Genomic DNA, 22,574 nt, shown 5'->3' with positions numbered 1-22,574 from the left:
TCTGCTTCCAAGATGAGGACCAGGGAAGTGGGGCACTTGTCAAGGGGCAGGGCCACTCTTGCAGCCCCTGGCAGTTCACCAAAACTCATTAAGCATCTCCCAGCTGAAATAATGGCCTGCCCCTGGGCTAATGAATGCCTAGAAGCAGTCCTAGCTCCACAGAAAGTAAATAACTTACTGATCTTTCTTTCAAGGTTAGTTTTCAGTTTGCAGTCTTTTCCTCCACCCTTGCCCCTTGCATGTGAGCCAGTGGGAAAGAGAGAATCATGGGGTGGAGTCACTAAGTAGAACTGCCCTTCATTAAATCACAGAGCGGTTGTGCTGAGTTTCAGTTTGGGAGAGAGAAAGCAAAACACTTACAGCTCCACTGGGGATTAGGCAAAGCATTTAACTGCTAACGCGGAGTATCATTTTATCTGCAGGTCAGTTATGTTTTTGAAATGGAGTTTGTGTTGAACATTCCTAGTGCATGTTTGCATTTCTACTTGCAGTACGCTGTGTTCCCTTTTCAGCTGTGTAACTAAGGCAGCTGGGCATAGTCAGGGTTTGGTGAACTGGGCTGGCAGCACACTGAGCTGGAGGATTCAAGTAACAGGATGAACCTAGCCAGAGCAGAGCAGGGAAAAATGAAAGGTTTGGGGATAAAAGGGGTCAGGATCTCAGCTGAACTGCCAGAGAGACATGTCAGCATGGGAAACCAGGGGGATTAGCTAAAGCAGGTATTTAACTTATGAAAAGAACAACTGAACAACATGTAAATACAAAAATGATTGCTGATGAAAAGAACAGCTCAGATTCTCAGTGGGTGTAAATTCTTTGTTCATTTCAGTGGAGCTATATCAGCTCCCAGTAGATGGGATTGCAACTCGGATAACTTAGTTTAGCTGAGGTGAATTTGAACTATATTCCCAGCACCTTGTCTTTTCTCCATCCAGGAATGTGAATCTTGAGTAAGTTGTCAAAAATCCTCTTTTATGCAGATGAGGAAATGAGCCAATGTTAAGATTATTGTTTGATCACCTGCTGAGAGAAAAGGTGGTAAACACTCGCTGTTTCACAGAAAGCAGCAGCGGGTATCCTACACTGGATGTTCATTCGAATTTGGAATGCAAAGAAATATTTTCAAAAGTTCCAACAAGATGAAAAGTTTCAGTTTCAAAAAAAAAAAGTCTTAACATTCTGCAATTTCCTTTTAAATGTTACTGGTTGGATTTTTCATTTTTTAACATTTGTATTATTTTCACACTATTTAATGGCATTTTAGTAGTACTTGTGTCTAAAATAACATTTTGAGACATGTGATCTTCTTTTCTCTATGAATTAGTACTAAGTGCTACCCTTGCAAATTTTTAAAGTAAAACTAAAAAAAAAATCAGTACAACCCCTAGGAACCAGGAGAAAAGATCATTAAAAATATGTTTACCATAACGGGGTTAGCCAATTTTCTGTATCATACCAATGAAAAAATTGGTTCTGGCTCTTGGGACGTTAAAACCAGGGTGATGTTATACATAGGGTTCAGTATAATAAGGTTATACCACACTAGAATGGTTCAATTACTATAGTATGTCCCATTATAATGTCACTCATTGTGAGGAGAAGAGCCCTGTAAACTAAAAGGTAATGTTGGCTCAAGAATGACTGGATATAAACTACCACAAATAAATTAAGGGTAGAAAATAAAAGGAGGTTTCCAACCTACAAAAGAATGAGGTTCTGGAACAGCTTTCCAGCTGGGGCAGTGGACACAAGAACAGAGACGTGCGGATCAGAAAAAAGAAACAGAAACTTTTGGGGGGAAAAACTGGAGCTTTTTCTTCAACCTGCCACACCACCTGCAATGCCTGGCATGGAAAAACAGGAACAATTGAAAAGAAACTTGTGTGTGAAATACTTTCTCTTAGGGTGAACACTGAACCATTTTTTTTTTTTTTGAATAACATTTAAAATGATGTCATTACTGTTGTATGTCAGTCCTTCGGAATTCTTTGAAGTAATTAATTCATAATGCAAATGGATTGGCTTTGTTTCAAAACTTCTACTATCCAGAGTTACAATGTCTACATCCAGTAGACCTGCATTCCATACTTACCTATCTAACCATTGTAAGAGCTATGGCATGTTTACTACAGCAGCGTTTTTCAGCCCAAGGGTCAGAACCCAAAAGTGGGTTGCAAGAATATATGAAAGAATCACAAACTTTAAAAATAGATTCTGCTTTAAAGGAGAAAGCCATGGGAAACTGTGGCTTTTCCCTTGCAGGTTGGCAGAGATGTAGTCTGCGAGGGGCTGCTTGGGGCTCCCCATGCCCCACACACCCACGTCCTGCCCCACACACCGTGGGGCTGGGGCCTGGGGGAAGCAGATTGGGAACGAGGGGCACTAGGCTGGGACTGGGCATCAATGTTTACAAATGGGTCCTGGTACAAAAAAAGTTGAGAACCGCTGGGCTAGAGAATGGGAGTGGGTACAGCCCAGAGCCATTTCTTAACAGATCCTGCCTACTTCTGGTCAATTCTGCCCTGGCAGTGAGGAGTAAGATGGAGACTATGGGAGCAAGAGTGGGGATGGCACGGTTGGAGGAAGAAAACTGCTCCCCTGAAGCAATCTTCTTTTCAGCTGGCCTTGCCAAGCAGCCCACTCCTTCCAGATACATTCCCTCTTATAAATCTGCTGTCTATTTGCTTGCACTTAGTCACTGGTGACAGCTAGAGGCCTGTGTCTTCAGGGCCTTGGAAGACTATCTTGAAGAGCTCCAATGGATCCTAATCTAACATCCTGACCCTGAGAGCTCCAGGAAGAATCAACAAGACCTATCACAGAGAAACCCATATTATTTTCTTTTTCTCCCTCAGCAAAAAGAGGGAGAAGACTGGAAGAAATGCCAGCAGTAGGAAAGCAGCCTGGGACATCACAATAGACAAATCTGCATGTATTGCCACAAAACAAGAGTGGTGTAAACCCACCTAAGGATTTAATGAATTTGGGGAAACTGGAAATGAGCTATAAAAGAACAAAAGAGTCATAACTGTAAATAGTACTTCTATTGTAGCTGTAGCCTGTAAGAAGCATCAGGAAGAAAAGCATGGTAAAAATAACATGGTAACCAGTATGGAGGGGAAGGGCACAAGAATTACAGCTGCTGTTCTCCTGGCCACCAGGTTGCCAGTGGCAGCTCAGCTATGGCCACTACCTCACGTGCCACCATATGTAGCAGAAAACTGCCCAGTTGTGTCTCTGATGGTAACAGTGAAAATTCCTAGCAAAACAAGATGGAGAAGGAGGGTGATGTCATTTGGAAACAAAGTTTTTTAGTATCTGGTAATACTTGGCAATCTCGACATAGGCAAAAAATGTGCAGCACATGGGGTTTCTTTCCCCTGTGGAACTCTTTGGAGCTACTAGATCTGGTTGTCACTCTACCCAGATCAATCAGCATTTTTGTCAGATGTTTTTCAACTTATGACAAAGATAAGTTCATTGTGTTTTGAAAAAATCTAAGTGCATCTCCACTCACAAGTAAGAAATTAGTGAAAGTGAAGCACTTATTCAGAGACAGAGAGAATGTTGCTGCCAACTAATATGCTGCTTCTGATAGGCCTGTGCAAGTAGGCAGCTGTTCGATCCAGCTTCAGATCCAGCTGCTTCGAATACCAGTGATCCGATCCAGAGCTCCAAACCAGGTTCCCGCTTCAATCCGGCCAAAGCGGCTCCGAAGCTTCGGAGCTGCCTCGGAGATCTCGCCATAGGGTATAATGGAGGATGAATGAAATATCTATAATTTTGTTGATTTTTGTCTGATTTGGATGAAGCTTGCAGGGGTGGTAGCCTCTGTGCTAAGAGCATGAAGCCTACCAGGTTTCAAGAAGATCAGTGCAGGGGTTTGGGGGGAACTTCACCTCAAGCTGCGGATAGGCAAAACGCGTCATGTGGGTGGGTGCTTGGGTGACTGCTGAATCTGTCTTGGGGCACAGCGGGGTTAAATCTAGTGCATGCCAGAGTGCTGGGCCCTGCCAGGCCACGAAGACTGCCAGCTGTGTATGTGTGTCTCTTTGGGGGGGATGGGGGTCTGTTTTCTGGGGCTCTGCACCCCAAGCTGATGACAGGCAAAACTCGTGATGTGGGTGGGTGACATTGTGTGTGTGTGTTAAGGTGCGCCCTTCCAGGCACTGGGGCCTCTGCACAACATGGCAGTATGCCCCAGTGAGGCCTCCTCCTCCCCTACAGCCTCATGCCCAGTCCTCCACTTTATGTGACAACAGGTAAAATAACTTAGCTGGCTCAACACCAGTAGCAGCAGCAGCAGCAGCAAAGGTACCGAAACAGAACTGTCACAGGGCCTTTATTTTTATAAAGGAATTGACAGCAAGAAGTAAAGGTGTTGTATTGTGTTGTGTTGGACATATGAAGTTATTCATGGTGTGTCATGGCTTATCTTGTGTTTTTATGTCTATATGTGTATTATGAAAAAGAAAGGAGTACTTAAAAAAAGTATCTTTGGAAACTTGAGGATTGAAAACCCCTTTGTCAGGCTGAGGAAGTACCTGCAGTTGGTCCTGGATGGAAGGAATAGTAAAGAAGCCAGAGGCTGGCCTGGCCCACAATGCAGGCGAGAAAGCCAGTCAGTGAAGATCAAAATGGAGAGGTTTGGGGGGGGGGGAGAGACAAGCTGGGGTGGGGGTAGGGGGGAAAGGGGGACGTAGCAGCGCAGGTAAAAGTGCAGAGGTGCCTGGGGTATCAGATGCCCGGCAGGTCGCGGTGTGCCAGAACTCCATTGTCAGTGTCTGTATTGAGTCCATGAGTTTCTGTACCTACTACCTAGGAGGCTGATGAAGTGCAGTTCGTAGGCCCATCTCTGAAAAGTGGTTTGTACATTCAAACAAGCACCTAACCTCATCACCAGCTTCCTAAAGCTCAAAACACAAAACCTACCAAGTATTTCCAGTACCCCCACAAACTGCACACCAGAATCTATCAAAGACAACAAAACCCAACTACCTGTGGGGGCACATTCCTCAGCAAAAAACCCACTCTGCCTCCAGTCTCTCAGGCCTGATCCTGAGAGGGAACAAATTACAATGCAGACCACGTTTCAGAGCTGGGTCTATGAACTGCACAAAGCAGATGAGGCTTCTTGTGCTATTTTTGATTGTGGATATTGGGTCCTGCTTCTACTATTACGCCTGCCATAAGCAGCATCCCTCCATCTTTGACCCACAAAACATCTAGCATCTCCTTCCTCAAATTTAGCCCAACTCCTCCAATTAAAATGACAGCTTTGTCCATGTACCATAAACTAACAGGAACACAAGAGTTAACCTAATGAATGTCTGGCAATATCTATGTCCTCAAGGACTTTAAACTCTGCTAACCCTGGGTTAGCAATGAACAGAGACTGAGCTAATGCTCTGCTTAGTAATGGGTAAACAGTTTTTCCTTTTGTGAGTATGGAGAATTACTAATGGACAGTGGGAACAGAATGAGCCTGTGGCAAATTGGGAACTCCCCAACCAGCCACAGTGCTGGTTTCCCCACCTGCCATGCCTTGTTGTAATTAATTATGTTGTTAATTAAGGCAGGAGGCTGCCCATTTCTTGCCCCAATGCCAGGGCTACCTGCAGCTCTGTTCCTGCCCTACACCGCAGCCCAAGCCTTGCAAATGGCAGGCCACCCACAGTGCCCTGCCACACACCTTCCCCCTTAAAATAGTTCCTGAGGGACGTTTCCCCTGCTGCTCTTTCAAAGCAGGCTCCCATCAGAGCCAGTGAAAGCCCTCAAGTAGTGAGCACCCCCAAAAGGCGCTCTGCCACTGAGCCCCTGAAGCAAAGACTACTTTTGAGAGTAAGACTCTGGTAGAATCTTGGGTTGGACTGACTTGAAGGTGGGGGTCTCACATGAAATGTTTTGTGGCACAGTTTACTAGTGTTAGATTAGAAATCTAGGAAAGGAATTTCCAGGGACTGCACCAAGGGACAGTAAAACCCTAGCACTGGTCTGTCAGCATATTGGGTGTTTTACAGCATGACCAAGAGTTTCAGAAGTTACCAGCAATTTCAGTGCTCTGCTAGTGTTGACACCTGCAAGAGGCTAGATTCTAAGGTGGCAGGTGCACAGCATGCTCCAAATCCTATCCCTGTGTGGTGTCTCCCTCTTTCCCCTCCCAGCAATCAGTCAGCGACCGGAGGGGCTCCCGCCATGGCCAATCTTGCCAACTGGGAAGCGGCCTCAGTGCTCGCAGGGGGGCACTCGTGCTCCTGCCTGGCAGCTAAGAGTGGAGTGTGGCCTGTCAGGGGGTGCACCAGTGCTCTCAGGGAGTGCATGTGTACCCCCGGGCACCCCCTATGCATTACTACTGTATTTCTTTAATTGCATCCTTCAGTCCTGGTTTGAGAGAGATTTCTATCCATTTCTTTGTTCCAGAGTGTTGCATTTCTCACAGCCAGGGAACATGTCCTTTATAGTTAAACTTGTTTGTTTCTTCTTCAGTAATACCTATTTGCTGTAAATAAATCTTTTTCCTCGTGGTGTTTAATCTCTTAGTATCATATTCCTTACCTCAGCCTATTCACTTTTTATATTCAATCAAGCTTCAGAGGGAGATTGGACATCTTACATAGAGACTTGCATTAAGAATGTGCTAGACAAGATGTATAGAGATTTTTACCTCTCCTCCTGTAACATGATTCCTGTGGTTTTTTTATTGGAAGGCATAGTGTATTATGAACATGGTTATTCATCTGTAGTTAATTTTGCCAAAGACAGTTTTTCTAATAAGCTGAGCGTGTCTCTGCATGTGCTGAAGCATAGCTGCTTTTTTTCTTAGTGTATAAAAGGGGAGGAAATAACCCCAAATTTACCAGAAATTACATCGTATCCTCTGACCATTCTTGATCAAAGAGCCAGCCAGTGGCTGCATTGTTTAGGCTGATCTTCTGCCAAGGGGCTCCACAGGTTGTTCAAACAGCAAAGCAGCTTCTGAAAGAGGTTCACTTACTGGATGGGTTCCTTAATGGAGAAGTGGAGGGATCAGTCCAGAGGGAACGCTACAGTTTATATTGCCAAGGTTTTTCTCTTGGTATCTCCCCAGAGGACCCTTGCAGGACTCCTGCCTCTTCCTTCCAAGACAGCTGACCATGGCAAAGAAGAGAGTTGCAATCATAGGAGGTGGGTCGAGCGGACTGTGCGCCATCAAATCCTGTTTGGATGAGGGGATGGAGCCTGTCTGCTTTGAGAGGACTAATGACATTGGAGGGCTATGGAGGTTTGAGGTAAGGTTGAGTTTATCATGACTTTGAATGCTTTAAATATTATTCCTTTGGAGGTGAAACTCAGAAGCCTCCCTCATAACCCAGAGTTGCAGGGTACTAGGTACAGTACAAACGCAGAGGAATAGGGCTGTCTGCCCCTCAGAGCTTGCAATCTAAGTGTCTAATGATATTATTATTTCTGCAGCACTATTGTGTGTCCAGGCATAAAACAAAGTCCCTGCCCAGAGAAGATCATAGGAAATAAGAGTGGGAGTGGAGAAGTGCTGGAAGTGAAAGGTGTTAGAACCTAAATGTTTGCTTCTGAAGAACAAGGAAGCTGTCTTGGAGTCAGCTTTATCACTAGAGATCACCTCAACACTTTATGCCACTCGTATTTCTAGAGCCTCACTTTCTAGAGGTTATATGTCCTGTTTTCCCCATTCCCTACAGGAAGATCCTGAAGAGGGCAGGGCAAGTATCTACAAATCAGTCATCATCAACACATCCAAGGAGATGATGTGCTTCAGTGACTTCCCCATCCCAGATGATTTCCCCAACTATATGCACAACTTAAAAATCATGGAGTATTTCCGCATGTACGCCAAGCACTTTGACCTTCTGAACTATATCCATTTCAAGGTGAGGGGAGAGCTAGCACGATGAGGGGTGTGGGAGCCTGTGGGTCAGGATGGGAAGGAATGCTGTGCCTGCCTGTGTGTGACCAAGCACATAGGTGAGTGATTCGGTGAGCCTGGTCTGTATGGAAGAATACTGCTATTGAAACATGTCACTCCCTTGTGAAGCAGTGAAAGATCCTACAGGTTGTGTTTTAGGGTTTATTTCCAAAGGAACTGATGAAATGCATATTGCCACCTCCTTGACTAACTTTTTGTTCAGACCAGTGTGTGCCATGTGACAAGACGTCCAGATTTCTCTGCAACAGGACAGTGGGATGTTGTCACGGAGACAGATGGGAAGCAGGAGTCATCCATCTTTGACGGGATCTTGGTTTGCTCTGGTCACCACACTTTTGCCCATTTGCCACTACACACCTTCCCAGGTATGCCATACAAAGTGGGGAAGGGACGCGTACATCGTCCTGGGTGTTAGAGGCTGGGATTGTTCCTGGGACATCCCAGGAATATCCCAGAACTCTTCTAGTTACTGTCCTCACTCAGCTGTGGTAATGGGTACTACCTGCCACCTGGTGCTTTACATATGCCATAGGTGTTCCTGCACTAAGGGAGGAAGAGCAGCCTGTTTAATCCACTGAAAAGCAATAGTGTAATACAATGGAAGCCCAGCCACAACTCTGAGCTTGCTTCAGATGCCAGGGGAGACAAAGGCAATACCGTGCTGGTAAGGTTCAAGAGGAGTGGATGCCACAATTGCTGAGCAGTCTGGCTATGTAACTGCTCTCAGCTGATGAAGATACCACCCTCCTCCACTTCAGAGGGCCCTTGGGTACCACATACTTTCCTGCCTTCCAGCTGTGGCTGGGCCCTGTGGAGCCTTGCAAGCCTCTTGACCAATATCTTTGAAATCTGTAAGAACCTTTCTCCTTCACCAGGCCCAGATCTCTTCCTCACTGTGATCCCACTTTGCCCTGGCAGCAGGCCAGTCTGTGATGTGCACTAGGGAAAGAACATTCTGAAAACTTAGCTGAGACTCCTGTCTGTCTGTCTGTGTGCCTGTCTCATATCCCATTCCAACTCCTTTGTGCTCTGTAAGTTCTGGTCCTAGCTAAGGCAACATTCCTCGTTTCCCCCCACCTTCCCCAACTCTCACACATTCCTTCTTTGGCCACATGCAGCTATGTGCAGCTTGTGGTGCTGTAAACCTCTTTGCAGTGCCACAGACCACACACAGGGAATGTTAAAATGTGCCTGTACTGCAAATTTGCAGCATGGGGCCAAAATTTGCTACCAGGAAATCCCAGTAGCCAAAAAAGGTTCCGAGAAAGGAAGCAGTGCGGCACACGTGACAGGTCCGTGCACCAGAACACACAGAGGCTTAAGCCTCCAGAGAGGTGTTCTGGCTGCTGGCCAGTGTCTCCACTCCTGCAGTTGTGCCCTGACTCTCCATCATGCCAGGAGCCAGAAGACAGGCAAGGGCAGTTTACCCCAGGTGGGACAGCATGTCCATCATGAAAGTACACATCCAGGGGTGTGTGCTGCAGCAAAAAGTAGCGGCACAGCCTTGTGCTGCTACTATTTTTTGCCACTACAGGTGTGCACCCCTGCACATCTGGATATTGCCTTTGATGGTATCTTCTGAACAGAGTAGATACCCATTAACCTTTGTGCAGCACTCCTGAACCCACAGGAGGCAAATGACTGAGTGAACTGAGCTTTCTTTGTCCAACACCCCTCTCCAGAAACTAAAGCTGCTCTGCTCTCTCCCTGCAGGGATTGAAAAGTTCAGAGGTCGTTACTTGCACAGCCGGGAATATAAGAACCCCCAAGAGTTCTCAGATAAGAAAGTCATTGTGATTGGCATTGGGAATTCAGGAGGTGACCTGGCCGTGGAGATCAGTTACACAGCCAAACAGGTTGGGTTCTAGAGTGATGGCACTTTCATTCACAGGCAGCATGCACTACATACCTCCCAGTTTTGGGACTTGGAGTAAAGGGAGAAGAATCAACCAGTATGAAAGCACTAGGAACACCCTGACCAAGGGCCTTATCCAACCATCCAATGTGGAGGCAAGGATTCCTATGGACTCAAAAGTTTCAGGGGTGTAGGTTGTAGTTGTGTTGGTCTAAGGACATAGGCAGACAAGGTTCTTTGGGTAAAGCCGGTATCTTTTATTAGATCAACTCAAATAGTTGTAAATATTCTTCTTAGCAAGCTTTCAGGCACAAACACCCTTCGTCAGGCTAAGGAAGCATCTGCAGATGGTCTGTGCTCTTCCTGGATGGAGTGGTAAAGCAGCCAGAGGCCAGTATATATGCAAGAAAGCCAGTCAGTTAAAATGTAAATTGAGGTGGTCAGTAGGTGAGAAACAGTTGTGGGGAAAGAGGGAATGAATGTAGCTGTAGTTAAAGGATGAGAGACAGGAGTGGGGAGGGGGAATGAGAATAACTGGTAAAAAGCGGATGGTTTATCTTGGGAGCCAGATGTTAGGCAGGTTATAATGCAGGCTTGTCCAGCATACGGCCTGCTGGCCACCATGTGGACCTCCAAGTTGTTTTTTGAGGCCCAAGGTGCTGCGACAGGAAACGAAAGTAAACACTGTACTTTCGTTTTTGGGGGGGTGATGTGATACTGCTTCCTATGAGGTCTTTGAATATGGCTCGTTGGCCCGCTGGGTGATGAAAAGTTCATGATCTGGCCCCACATTCAAAAAGGTTGGACGGCCCTGTTATAATGTGTCATAAATGCAATGTCTATATTTAGTCTGTGATTTTTTTGTATCCAGTAAATTGATGAAGTGAAGTTCATAGGTTGAAAGGTATTTTGTCAACTCCAAAGAGCTTTCAACATGGCCTTGAAAGCAGAGGAAACCTGCAAGCTCAGTGACACTCATGGTTTATCAGAATAGGTACAGAAGGGTATGGGATGATCTTCATTTCTTAGAGCAAGGGTGCAAAAGGAATAAGGAATTGCTTTATATTGTTAGTCCTGTAATGTTGACCACCACCGTCTTGGCCAACATGAGGGATAGATGTAGTGATGTAGCTAGGAGCAGAAATTTTTGGTGGCCCCAATTTATGATGGAAGGCCAATGAACAAAGGTCTGATGTCACCATAACTCATTTTAATTGCAAATAATTACAAACCTCCAAACTTAGCATCCAGGTAGGTTTGGGATTGGGTGGGACTGGCTGTTTTCATGTGGGATGTGGCTCAACCTGTCCCACTTAGGTCTTCAGTCCTGGAACCTGTGACCTCCAGAGCTATAATTATGAGTCACTACATCATGAACAAAAGAGTCAGCCTTAACAGTGGGGTCTATAACAGATTCATATCGACTCTGGATCATGTCCATAATGCACTGGCCAGCATTGGTGTGCCAAAGACAAATGAGTGGCATGTCATAATCTTGTATCAGTTGTCCTATCCTTTAGTCTCCAGTGCTTTGCAGTGCCTTGTGGGAAGAACCCAAAATTTCATCCCCAAGCAGCCACATCATAGCCAGGCATGAACCTGAGGGTGGCTGGAAAAACATTTTGCCAAGAAAGGAATCACAGCAGTGTTTAAAAAGATGCCAGGAATTTCTGTCTGGGAAACAGCAGTGACTTCAATATTGGTGCAAAAGAGGAAGAAATTGCTGAGGAAATAAATACAAAGGCAAGCACTAGAACTAGGGGCTGAATTAATAAAAAGTGGACAAATATAACAAAGAAAACAAGATCATCAGTGCCAAGAGTTCTCTCACATCAGGCCCAGCAGCCTTACCTCAAGCATTTTGGTACCAGGGAGTTCCCCAGTGCAGCCCAGATCATCAGGGTTCCTAGGAGTAATGCGATGCATGGGAGAGCCAGCAGGTCTCATAAGTTCCCTCTTCTTTCTGTAATATTTGCTGTGAGATGTTCCAAGGACTGGCAGGGACCTTCTAGGTCACCAGGTTCAACCTGCTGGTCTCGCAGGCAGCCAAGTCACAGAATCCCTGTCATAAACTTACCAAGATCCAACTTAAAGCAATCATCGTTTTTGTCCACACTGCTCCTATTGTGAGGCTGTTCTAGAACACGTATGGTTAGCACCCATTTACTAAGATCAGATTAGGCTTATTTATGGACAAATTATACCCACGTGCTTTTGGTTTTTTGCCAACATTGTCATTTTGCTTAAATAGTTCTTCTACCCAGTTTATTCCGCTCAGGTGTTTCAGATAGCCAGAGCCCCTCTGCTAAAGACAGCAGCCTAAACCTGATTTTACAAGTCAGGAATACATTAGTGAGCCAAGGAAACGCTTCATTCAATATGTTGTCTTTTATCAGCTCAAATTTCATCCTGATAGGAGGGCAGCTTTCCCGTGACACTTGCTGGGAAAGCCTTTTCAATGAGGAGAGTGCCAAGGTTCATGGCTCTTCTCTTTAACAGCTGTACTTGCCACTATACTGGTAGAAGCCCCAGAAGAGGGTCAGGCCCACAGTTTCTGTGGCTGGCTCTACCACTGATTTTTGTTAGGCAAGTCACTTAATCTCTCCAGGCCCGATTGTCCTGAGCTCTGTGATAAAGTGGATGCAAAATGCTCCCATTCTGAACTGGTAGCATTTGAACAGATATAAGGTAAAGGAGGTTGCACATGAACAGGTGCCTCAGTAACTAGTGGGGGGCAAAGATTAGTTTTGCTAAGGATAATGACAAGTCCAGGATTCCTCCTGGAAGTTTTAACAAGCCAGCTCCTTCTGACCTTGCTAGCCTGAATTTCAGGGGTTCTCCTGATTTAAGTAACCACAATCCTTTGGGTCAGATACAGCCCCCAGGTGACATACACCTCTTGGTCGCATATCAGGGGACGGTAGAGGCCAGAATGGGTGTTTTTTACAAGTGCTTTGTGGTGAGGGGGGAGGGGTCTTTTAGTGAGAGCAGCTACCAAGAGCTGATCTAATTAAAATGCCCACAGTGTCTCATGTATTCAGCATCCTGCATTTTAAAATGGCAGCAGGGTCACTTTAACTAAAGCTCGTTCAATTAGCTTTAGTTAAAAAGCCCCCACTGCCATTTTGAAACACGAGGGTCCTGAATACATGAGACACTACAGCATGCTGGACTGTTTTGATTAGAACGCTCTAGTAGACTCGACTAATAGAGTCTGCTCTGATGAATTCTGATTTATAATGCATCGGAGCACGTGTACAGGTGCCCAATGATACCAAATACCCTGGCTAATTGTACAGCAGGTGGCATCAGCATCTGACACTTCTTTTCTAGAGGCTAGAAGTTCTTCAGTGCTCAGTCTAGTCTAGTGGCTGAGTGAGTAGAATTATTGTCCAAGATGCTGCAGGGAGCTGAACCAGGTGTTCAAGGGATGGACATTGTTCATACATCTGCCTAGTGCAGTGGTCCTCAACATCTGGCCTGCAGGCAAAATCCAGCCTGTAAGCCATGCCAGTTGGCCTGTGAGTCTTTCCATGGGTCCAGAAATTTGGTGGCAGGGAGCAGTGGTAGTATTAATTGCCGCTCCCCTGCTGGCAAATTTTCAGACCTGAAGGGAGCCCTGTGGGTCAGATGATATGGCCCTGTATGCTAGATTGTGTCATCCTGTGGTTGGATTGCATCAGCAGATTGTGCTGACCCCACACATGGGATGCATTAGCCCTGCACTGCTCATCTAGCCCATAGGGCTAGAAGGTTCAGCACCATTGGCCTAGAGTATCCACAGCAGCCTGCCCCATTATGTAGGGACCTAATGGTACTGCAATAGATTTGTCCCTTGCACTTCAGGAGTCAGACCCCAGCAACACAGCTAGACTTGAATTGATGAGCACATAATAATTAATTTTACAGGGGGGACAGTTTGTCCAGGGCTTTTTCTTCTGTCTGCATTGCTGCATTTGTAGAGACACTGAGGGATCATGGGAGCTGGATAGTAAAGGATGACTAGAGCATTACAGTAAGCCTACAACATCCTAGTGCTCTGATTATGGTGATGATTCCACCTTAGCTATTTGCTGAATGGGATCTGAGCTGCTTCACTGGGTGTGAGACATTGGATAGCTTCCACAGCCCTCTTGATAGCACAGCCTCATTTACCTGCTCCTGTTGTGCACGTACCAAGCCCAGGCATGAAGCCATCCTCAGGGTATTCCCCAATGCTGCTCTTGAATGCAGTGGAGACAGAGCACTTGAGGATGGCAGTGGGCAGCACCTCCGGAGAGGCTTCATCACCTTATTGCTGTGCTTAACATGAGGAGCAAGAGTGGGTGGGTGGGTGGGTGGGGGAGGCTTCTTGGTGAAATTCTCAAGACCGCTTCAAGCAATATAGAAAGGGGCAGAGCCAGGATTTCCCCATGTCTTCTCCCAGGCCACCAGGCAGGGAGGGAGAAATTATTCCCTCTCTATGCTGTTGCTATTGTCCCTGTCCCCAGCTGAGCCCAGCCACACACAGCAGTGATTCTGGAGCTTCCCCCACCTCAGGGACAGCAGGGAAAGCGTATGTGGCAGATGATGGAGGCAGGGAAAGGGAGGGAACATGCCTCTGTGCATGAAGGGGAAGGGACAAGAGGATTTTCACTTGCTTTAGGGACTTAAAAGTCCCTGGAGACTCCCATGGTACACTCCAGTCCAAAAGAGGAGTGCAACTGTGCCCCTGCACCCCCTCTGGATCTGCCCTTAAATGTAAATATGGGCCTAGACTCTCCACAGCTAACAGTTGAAGATTTCTCACTTGCTTATGTGGAAGGGTATCAGTGCTGACAGTGGTCAGGAAATGCTGGACGGTAGGGGCTGTTTCCCAAAGAAAAAGTTAATGAAAGCACAAAGGTATTTGGTGCAGGACAGTATTAAGCTGGTCCAGCTAGACCCTAAGGATCTTGGAGGAGGAATGAGAGTCCCCGCCACCATCTGTTTGCAGCAGGCCAGCACAGCAGGTCTCTAATCCAGCTAGAGCCTACACTTATTACCTTAGTAGGGATCATCAGTCATGATAACAGCAATCCCTGGTGAGGCCTTGGGGGACCAAGTGGCCAAGGTGTGAGGCACAGAGATAGCTGTGAAGTCCTAAAGGCCTGTGGATTTGTGACAACATTGTTCTTCCTCTTTTAGGTTTTCCTCAGCACCAGGAGGGGAGCATGGATATTAAATCGTGTTGGAGATGAAGGCTACCCAATGGATATCGTGCTCAGTAGCCGTCTGAATGCTGTCCTCAAGGAATTCTTGACCACATCCATGGTTAACAAATGGGCAGAACAGAGATTAAATGCCAGATTCAGTCATTCACACTATGGTCTACAGCCTACACACAGGTACCTTCACACAAATCGGGCATTTTCCTGTGCTTGTTGAGGCTGGAAGGCAAATTGGTAGATATAAAAGATCTTTTCCTATTTCAGTCCTCTGACTCTTGTTATCCATCTCCAGGCAGTGCTGTAGCAAGAAGGCCAGGGAGGAGCAAGTGGGGCAACGGCCCCAGGTGCTGAAGTGAAGGGGTGTCAACAGGCACTGCCTAGCCAGGGCAGAACATAGGACAGAGCTGCAAGTGGCTCATTTGGAGAGGTGTAGGGACAGGGGGAGGGTGGCTTTTGCCACTGTGTGCACTCCCAGACAAGCATGGGGGTATGTGTGCTCCCTGGATCTGTGCATGGGGTGAGGGCAGGCTGTTGCTGTGGGCTTTGCCCCAGGTGCCAAACTTTCTTGCCACGGTACTGTCTCCAGGCCCAAGGCAGTTCCTAGGGCAGGGATAAGATGGTTACTTAAAAGTGTGTAGCCTTTAGGACTTATACACTGTCGTTCTCAGAAGGCAAAGAATAGCAGAGAGGAAATGTCTTTTGTCCAGGGGTGCCCTCAGGCAACAGTTTCTGACACTTTTCAGGCCGCTTTTATGCTGCTTGAGCTACAGCAATCATTCAACATCCAGGCAGCCATTCTAACTACAGCTATTCTACAGCAAATGGTAGTGAACAAAGGCCCAAAGATACCTAATAGTCATACAGATCCTTCCCCCATAGGCTTTCAGAGGCATGCCACTACTGATTCTTACATGCTTTCTCTTTGCTGTACAGGATTCTCAGCCAGCATCCAACTGTCAATGATGACCTGCCAAACCGCATCATCTCTGGCAGAGTGCTAGTGAAACCAAACGTGAGCGAGTTCACTGAAACTGCTGCTATCTTTGAAGATGGTACCAAAGAAGACAACATTGATGTGGTTGTTTTTGCTACAGGATACAGCTTCTCCTTCCCTTTCCTTGAGAGCTGTGTCAAAGTGGTTGATAACCAGATCTCTCTGTATAAGTTTGTCTTTCCGCCTCACCTGGAGAAACCAACACTGGCTTTCATTGGCCTTGTCCAGCCACTAGGCGCCATCATGCCCATCTCGGAGCTCCAGTGTCGTTGGGCCACACGTGTGTTCAAGGGTACGTGAGCCAGTGCCCAAGGAATAGACTAGCAGCTTCTGGACAGGAGTTTCTGGACTACAAGCCTGTCTGAAACTGCAGGCAGCACTAGAAAGTTGCCTTGCTGGATATGGGTGGCAGTTGCACACTATCTTAGTCTGTCGTGCCGAGCCAGCTGTTCTCTCCTTCTGTCTTTGTGCTGTTTTAATCCCAGATAAACTAGAGCAGCCACAGCCCTTCCTCTGGTTGTTTGGCCTTTTCTCTGCCTATCCAGAAGCTGGGAAGTGTTCTTGAGTCCAGGATCACATGAGGGAGAAGAGAAGGTACAGGCAGTACTTTCCTTAAAGTGGTGCTGGAGCTGTTGGGAAGGCCAGCAAGGATGGGGGCAGAGGCCAGCTCACTAAGCTCCAGTCCCTCAGAGGGGTTGGGAGTCCACTGCACTCTAGGAGCTCTGATTTCCAGGACTTGGGGCCAATACAACCATCCCAGCTTTCCCAGAAACTGCTTCTCATGTCCCACAGAAGCTGCCCCCATCCTTCATACCCAGGTTTCTCAGGGAATGGGCTAATTTGCTAACAAAGGATCCCCCACCCTTTGGCTTTCTCACTCTCTGGGCTTTCCTTTCTAGGACTAAACTCACTTCCGTCTATGAGTGACATGATAGCTGATATTACCCAGAAGAAAGAGGAAATGGCAAAACGGTAAGGACCCTTCTAAGAAAAAATTCCTATGTAGGGAAGCTCCAGGGCAAACGACTGCTCACCCTCTTTTCTTCTTCCCCTAGTGCACTTCCAGCTTCCCTGTACCCCTGTAGTAAACATTACCAACCCTACATTCACTGCATTTCAAACCCTCATAATCACCAAGCTCTGTGACCTGGAGGAAGAGATACAGAGCTTTCAGGCTGATCATAAAGTTGTGAACAGCATCTTGGGAGCACTGGGTACTTGGGCTGGGCTTCTGATTTGTTTCACACTGATTTAAACTGGGAGATGATTCATTCCCCAGCCAACCTCAGAGTTAAAGGAGGCAAGAGCTAGGGACTTATAGACTCACTCCTTTGTCCTCCATCCTGAGGTCACTGGATGGAGTTCACTGATACCTAAGAATAAAGCCCAACCAACAGTGATGAGGGGTAACTGGTGGGCACCTGTAACAGGGGCCAGCACCCCTATTACTTTAAGAAGGGAGAGCAGCAGGCTAGAGCTGCATTTTGATAGGAGCAGCTGCCTTTAAGCCAGCTACTAAGTAAGCAGCCCTGCTGTGTAAATGGCAGCAGAGAGGAGTAGGCAGCTTATTGAGCCAAGGGGGGGACACCTGGGCTCAGTAAGGAAGCTAGGGGGGCTATGTGACTGGAAAGGGGAGGAATCGAGGGAAATAAGCCCTGAGCCAGTGCAGCAGTGTTGCCAAATGTATGATAATTATCATATTTGTACACCAATTTCAACCCTTATATGATATACAAGCAATAATAGCAAAAGTACTCAAAATGTACATTATTTTTTGAGGCAACAGCATATGCAAAACCCAAGTCACTCTCAGAGAGCCTTAAGTGAGTTTTGGGGGTGAGGGGGGGCTTGTTTTTATTACAAAATACCATCACAAAACAAATTTAAGATTTCCAACACAACCAAACTGTCTCTTTTACACCTCAAGGTCCCACTCACCCCTTTTTCAAAAGACTACACATTAACACTCCCTTAACATTCAATTTTAAACAACAAAACCAACACATTTACAAATACCTTAACTAAAGTTTTTTTTTTTATTTTGGGTTTGCTGTCAGCACTTTCTTGTAACTACTTGCCCCAATAAAAAGATACTTCAAATTTAATAACCCAGTTTTCACTGACTCACAGGCATGTTATAGTGAGCAATAGAACATAAATAAGACTCATTTGCATACTTCTTTGCATATTTTTCCATGTGCAATAGTTTTTCAGCAAATATGAAAATTTTGAGCTTCCAATACAATAATTTCATATTTAAGACCTGGCAGTGCTTCAGTGCAGTCAGTTAGGCCCTGTTCCCTGGATGGAGTGGAGCTTCTGTCTGCAGGAGGGGCTGTAAGGAAGCTAGCAGCATAGACAGGAGTTTCCAGAGCATATAGACCTGAGTGTGATGGTACAAACTTGCATTAGGAACTGAAGGCTTTATGTTTGTATTTTGTATTTAAGGTACTGGAGGAAGGTTGTGGCTGCAGGGGCAGCGTGGAGGCCACAGGAAGGGGTGCCTGAGGAACACCTTCTGTTTTAGCCCCTCAAAGGTCAAAGTCCCAGAGGGCAGAGACAGCAGAGGGGCTGAGGCTGAGAGGCCTGATGCCTGAGCCAGATGAACCAAATTAGAGTAAGACCTGTAAGGCATGGGCATAGCTATAGGGGAGGCTGGAGGCCACCACTATAGCCCTTACAGTGCAGTTAGGGCCAAGCAGATCGTGATTAGGAGGCAGCTGGTGGAGGAACTTTGTTAGTGGATGGAAGGTCTGGTGGCAAGGAAGACCAAAGATCCAGCAAAGGAAAGGAAGGGGGCCTACAGATTGCACAACCAAGATCCCTCCAAGGCTCTAGACATCTTCCCTAAATGATAAAGAAAAATTACATCTAGAGATAGTGAAAGGGAGTAGGCTAAAGAGCTGGAGTGAGGGGCAGGATTGGTTCAGCCAAAAAGGGGGCACCATTGCTACCCTCAGGCCAATGCTGTCATAACACCTCATAACTGGGGAAACCACACCAGGTTTGAGCAGGTGACCAAGAATTTCCCGAGCTTATCATGTTTTAAAACAGCCACAGTATGTAACAGACTTTGTTTACAGGATCAAATACTTCCAGCTTTATCTGTCTTAAAGTTTATTTGGCAAAATTTTTTTGGTCTGGGTTGCTCTCCCATTTCTAGTTGCCTTCGACTTTGAACTATAAAAAAAAAAAAAAAACCCCAAAAAAACCAAGATTATATATTAAAAAAATCCCTAGAAAACTGACCTATGAAATTCCTATCCATACCCACAGATTGTGATTAAAACCATTGGAGATAAGGGGAGAAAAATCCATATTAGTTTTATGTGGGCCAGACATAACCAGAGCCAGAATCTCATGCACTCCTCCAAGCATCCTACACAAAGCTTGGGGAACTCGTCCTAAGCATCTCACACCTGCTGGTATGCACACCTGACATTTAAACTTATGCTCGACTGGATTAATAGCAGGTTTCAACCCACAAACATCACTGCTAAAGGCCCATGCAACTGCTGCTTGAACTAAAACCATTGGCAGTTGTAGAAACCACTTATGTAAACCAGTCAAAGTAGAGAGCATCCATTAACTCTGGATTTCAATACGAAATCATAATGCAATTAAGAGAAAGTAGGGCAGGATAGCACCTTACACACTAACTGGTTCAGTGAGGCATGAGCTTTCATAAGCAATAGCATACTTTATAAGATACTCTGAAAGGAATCTCATAATGAAAGTTGTCTCTCAGCTCCCTGTACGTATGCTCTTTTGTCCATGACAACAGTGGCACCTCGCTTGATCAGTTTGTTGTATGACAATTTCAGAGTGTTTTTTGCAAGCTAAGTATGGCTCTCCATTCTGAAGGACTGAGGTTGCAGCATAAGCATTATTGTTTTCTGGCAACCTCAGAGTGGGCGTGGAGGCGGAAACAGTTTATGTAAGCGGGGCTGCAGCCCTCAGGTGTGGTCCATAAAGCATCTTTCCTGCTGTGCTATGTAGAGGTCAGGTCTGCGGTGGGTTGATCATTGCATGGCTCCTTGCCATGGAAATATTCCCATAGTTATAAGTGATAGGGGAAAAAAAGCCGAGAGGCACGTTCAGAAATGTGTGGATGTTTGGTTCCCTGAGGACAAGGAGAACAAGCTCGTCATCCCCAGGGAATACCTGTGCCACGTATGCTTTGGCACACAGCAAGTTACCCCAGGTGGGGTGGGGTAGGGGAGGCTAGGGCCAACACTGTGCTGGTCCCAGCAGCCTTTCTTGGGATCCTGCGGGCCTCCTGGGGCTGCAGCCATAGTGAATCAGCCACGCAGAGCCTGGCTGGCAGCTGCAGCACAGCTCTGGGTGACCTGGTTCCACTTTTCAGCAGTGTGCACTGGCCGAGCACGCACTGTGCCATTTTTTTTTTCTGCAGTTCCTCCAGGGAGTCAAAAGACATGGGTATGGCTGTAAGGCATGGACATTGCTATGTGGGAGGCTGGAGGCCACAAATAGCACCTGTAAGGTGCAGTTAGGGTCAAGAAGGTAATGATTAGCACCCCAAAGCAAGAAGGCATTGATGGCCAGGATCATGCCAAGAAGACAAGTTTAGTGCCAGCACGGCACAAATAGGGGGAGGCAGCCAGTGGAGGAACTTTGTCAGTGGATGGAGGGTCCAGTGGCAAGAAGGACCAGAAGTCCAGCAATGTAAAGGAAGGGGGCCTACAGATAACACGACCAAGATCCAGGGGTAAAAAAAAAAAAACACCATGGGGGGGGGGGGGGGGGAAAAACACAACAAAAACAGTGCAGCACATGCTTGGGCAGTGCACCCTTGCAGTGCGGAGAACACTGGATTGTGCAGTATGTGGCACTGCAGATGTGTTTGCAGCACCACAGACCGCGCTCGTCTGCACATAACCAGGATGTCCATATAGCTGAACCTTACTGAGCTATGTATTTGGAGGGGGAACTGCAGGAGAGTGCAGACACTTCAGATGGGCTGAGCATGTGGCTAGATAAGTCGAAGATATTGCTGTGGATTGTGGAGTTGTTGTTAGAATGTGTAAGTTTGGGAAGTTTCATTTCCATTTTCTTTAAGGAGCAAATGTGCTTCAGGAATTTGGCTGGACATAGAGATTTCCTTCTGGTAATGGCTGTTTTGTCCGGGTGGTTCCACGTGCTTATTAGTTTTGAAATGGTGACCCAGTTTTCTCCCTTGGCTCAAGCTATGAAAATGAGAATAATTATTGAGGGGCAAAAACCACCTAGTGTGGTACCCCTCAGAAGTGTCATTACCTGACCTGCATGACTCTGATCACATTCAAGAATGCCTGTGCCTCCCTCTCCTTGCAGGTATGTGAAGAGCCAACGCCACACCATCCAAGTTGATTTTGTTCAATACATGGATGAAATTGCCAGCCTGACAGGGGTCAAGCCCAACTTACTGTCTCTCTTTCTCACGGATCCTAAGCTAGCCATGGAGGTTTTCTTTGGCCCATGCACACCGTACCAGTACCGTCTGAGAGGGCCAGGGAAGTGGGATGGAGCCAGAAGAGCCATCCTGACTCAGAAAGAGCGGATCATCAAGCCCATGAAAACCAGAAGTATAGAGGATTCTATCAGCTATTCCTCAGTGCCCTTTTTACTTAAGATTGTTTGTGGTGTTGTTCTCTTTGCAGTAATTCTTGCTTACTTTTAACTGCTTATCTTCTGCCTTGTTACATATAAAAAGGGGATTGTGTTAAAATGACTTTCTGGATCTCTGTTGGTTTATAACTTTACCTCTGCAGCTTGAGCTCACAACTTTCCTTGTTTGACATGACTGCTCAAAACTCAGTGTTGACTAGGACCACTCTTCTTGTATAAGAATTGAGATCTTTGGTTCTGTTACAATTTCTTTGACCACTAGCAAAAAAAACCAAACGCATCTCAGCATGAGACTGATGTCAGTGTCAGTTAAAAAAAAAAAATATCCATTGCTTATCACATTTCTGGAAAAATCACCCTTTGACCCTCTTGCACACTTGTGAGGGAGTGGGGCCTAGGAGCGGCCGTGAACTCTCTAGCGCCCCCTACCGTCACGTTAGGGTGGACTCAGCACCCTCAGAATCTCGCCCGCCACGACTTTGATGACAAATAAGTTGTATGGGAGAATGCCTCTGTTCCCCTAGTTGACGGTACCGATGTTCCTGCCCCTACTCCGAAATGGGGTATCTCTATGCGCCCCGCCTTAAGGGCTATGCGTGCCTCCAAACCTCCCCTTCAGCACGCCCCAAGCCTCGCAGCTGTTCTGTGGGACATTGTATGGTCCCTCGCCCCTCTGGTGCCCCCTCTCTCTCGGGCACCCTGGGCTCCTTGCCCACCTGGTGCCCCCTTGGGCCGGGCTCCTATCTTCCAGCCCGCTCCCTGCGCCCGGCTCGCTACCACCGCCCCAGTACCGGCGCCCCTTGTGTTCCTCACCTGCTCGCCCTCGCGCTCTTCCTCTGCCCCGCTCTGGGGCCGACACCACGCGCCTCGCGCTCTTCCTCTGCCCCGCTCTGGGGCCGACACCACGCGCCTCGCGCTCTTCCTCTGCCCCGCTCTGGGGCCGACACCACGCGCCTCGCGCTCTTC

At 46.8% G+C, this 22,574-nt stretch overlaps 1 protein-coding gene across 2 annotated transcripts; it reads left to right on the top strand.

Annotated features, from left to right (window-relative positions):
* Window positions 1-304: 304 nt before the first annotated feature.
* On the top strand, window positions 305-21,711 carry LOC149863976 (flavin-containing monooxygenase 5-like). Of its 2 annotated transcripts, none has more exons than XM_090047759.1 (9): window positions 305-422; window positions 7,088-7,268; window positions 7,698-7,886; window positions 8,145-8,307; window positions 9,656-9,798; window positions 14,964-15,163; window positions 15,920-16,272; window positions 16,880-16,952; window positions 21,315-21,711. In XM_090047759.1, the coding sequence occupies exons 2-9, from the start codon at window positions 7,134-7,136 to the stop codon at window positions 21,658-21,660; spliced, it is 1,602 nt and encodes a 533-aa protein (XP_089903885.1). In that variant the 5' UTR covers window positions 305-422; window positions 7,088-7,133; the 3' UTR covers window positions 21,661-21,711. The 2 variants fall into 2 exon arrangements, with proteins under 2 accessions (XP_089903885.1, XP_089903886.1); XM_090047760.1 differs by lacking the exon at window positions 305-422 and adding an exon at window positions 596-950.
* The last annotated feature ends 863 nt before the right edge of the window (window positions 21,712-22,574 follow it).

The sequence above is a fragment of the Crocodylus siamensis genome, chromosome 5, assembly GCF_052110815.1.
Source record: "Crocodylus siamensis isolate JL-2025a chromosome 5, ASM5211081v1, whole genome shotgun sequence".
In the NCBI taxonomy this organism is placed as follows: domain Eukaryota; kingdom Metazoa; phylum Chordata; order Crocodylia; family Crocodylidae; genus Crocodylus; species Crocodylus siamensis.
This window is presented reverse-complemented; position numbering and strand designations above follow the sequence as displayed.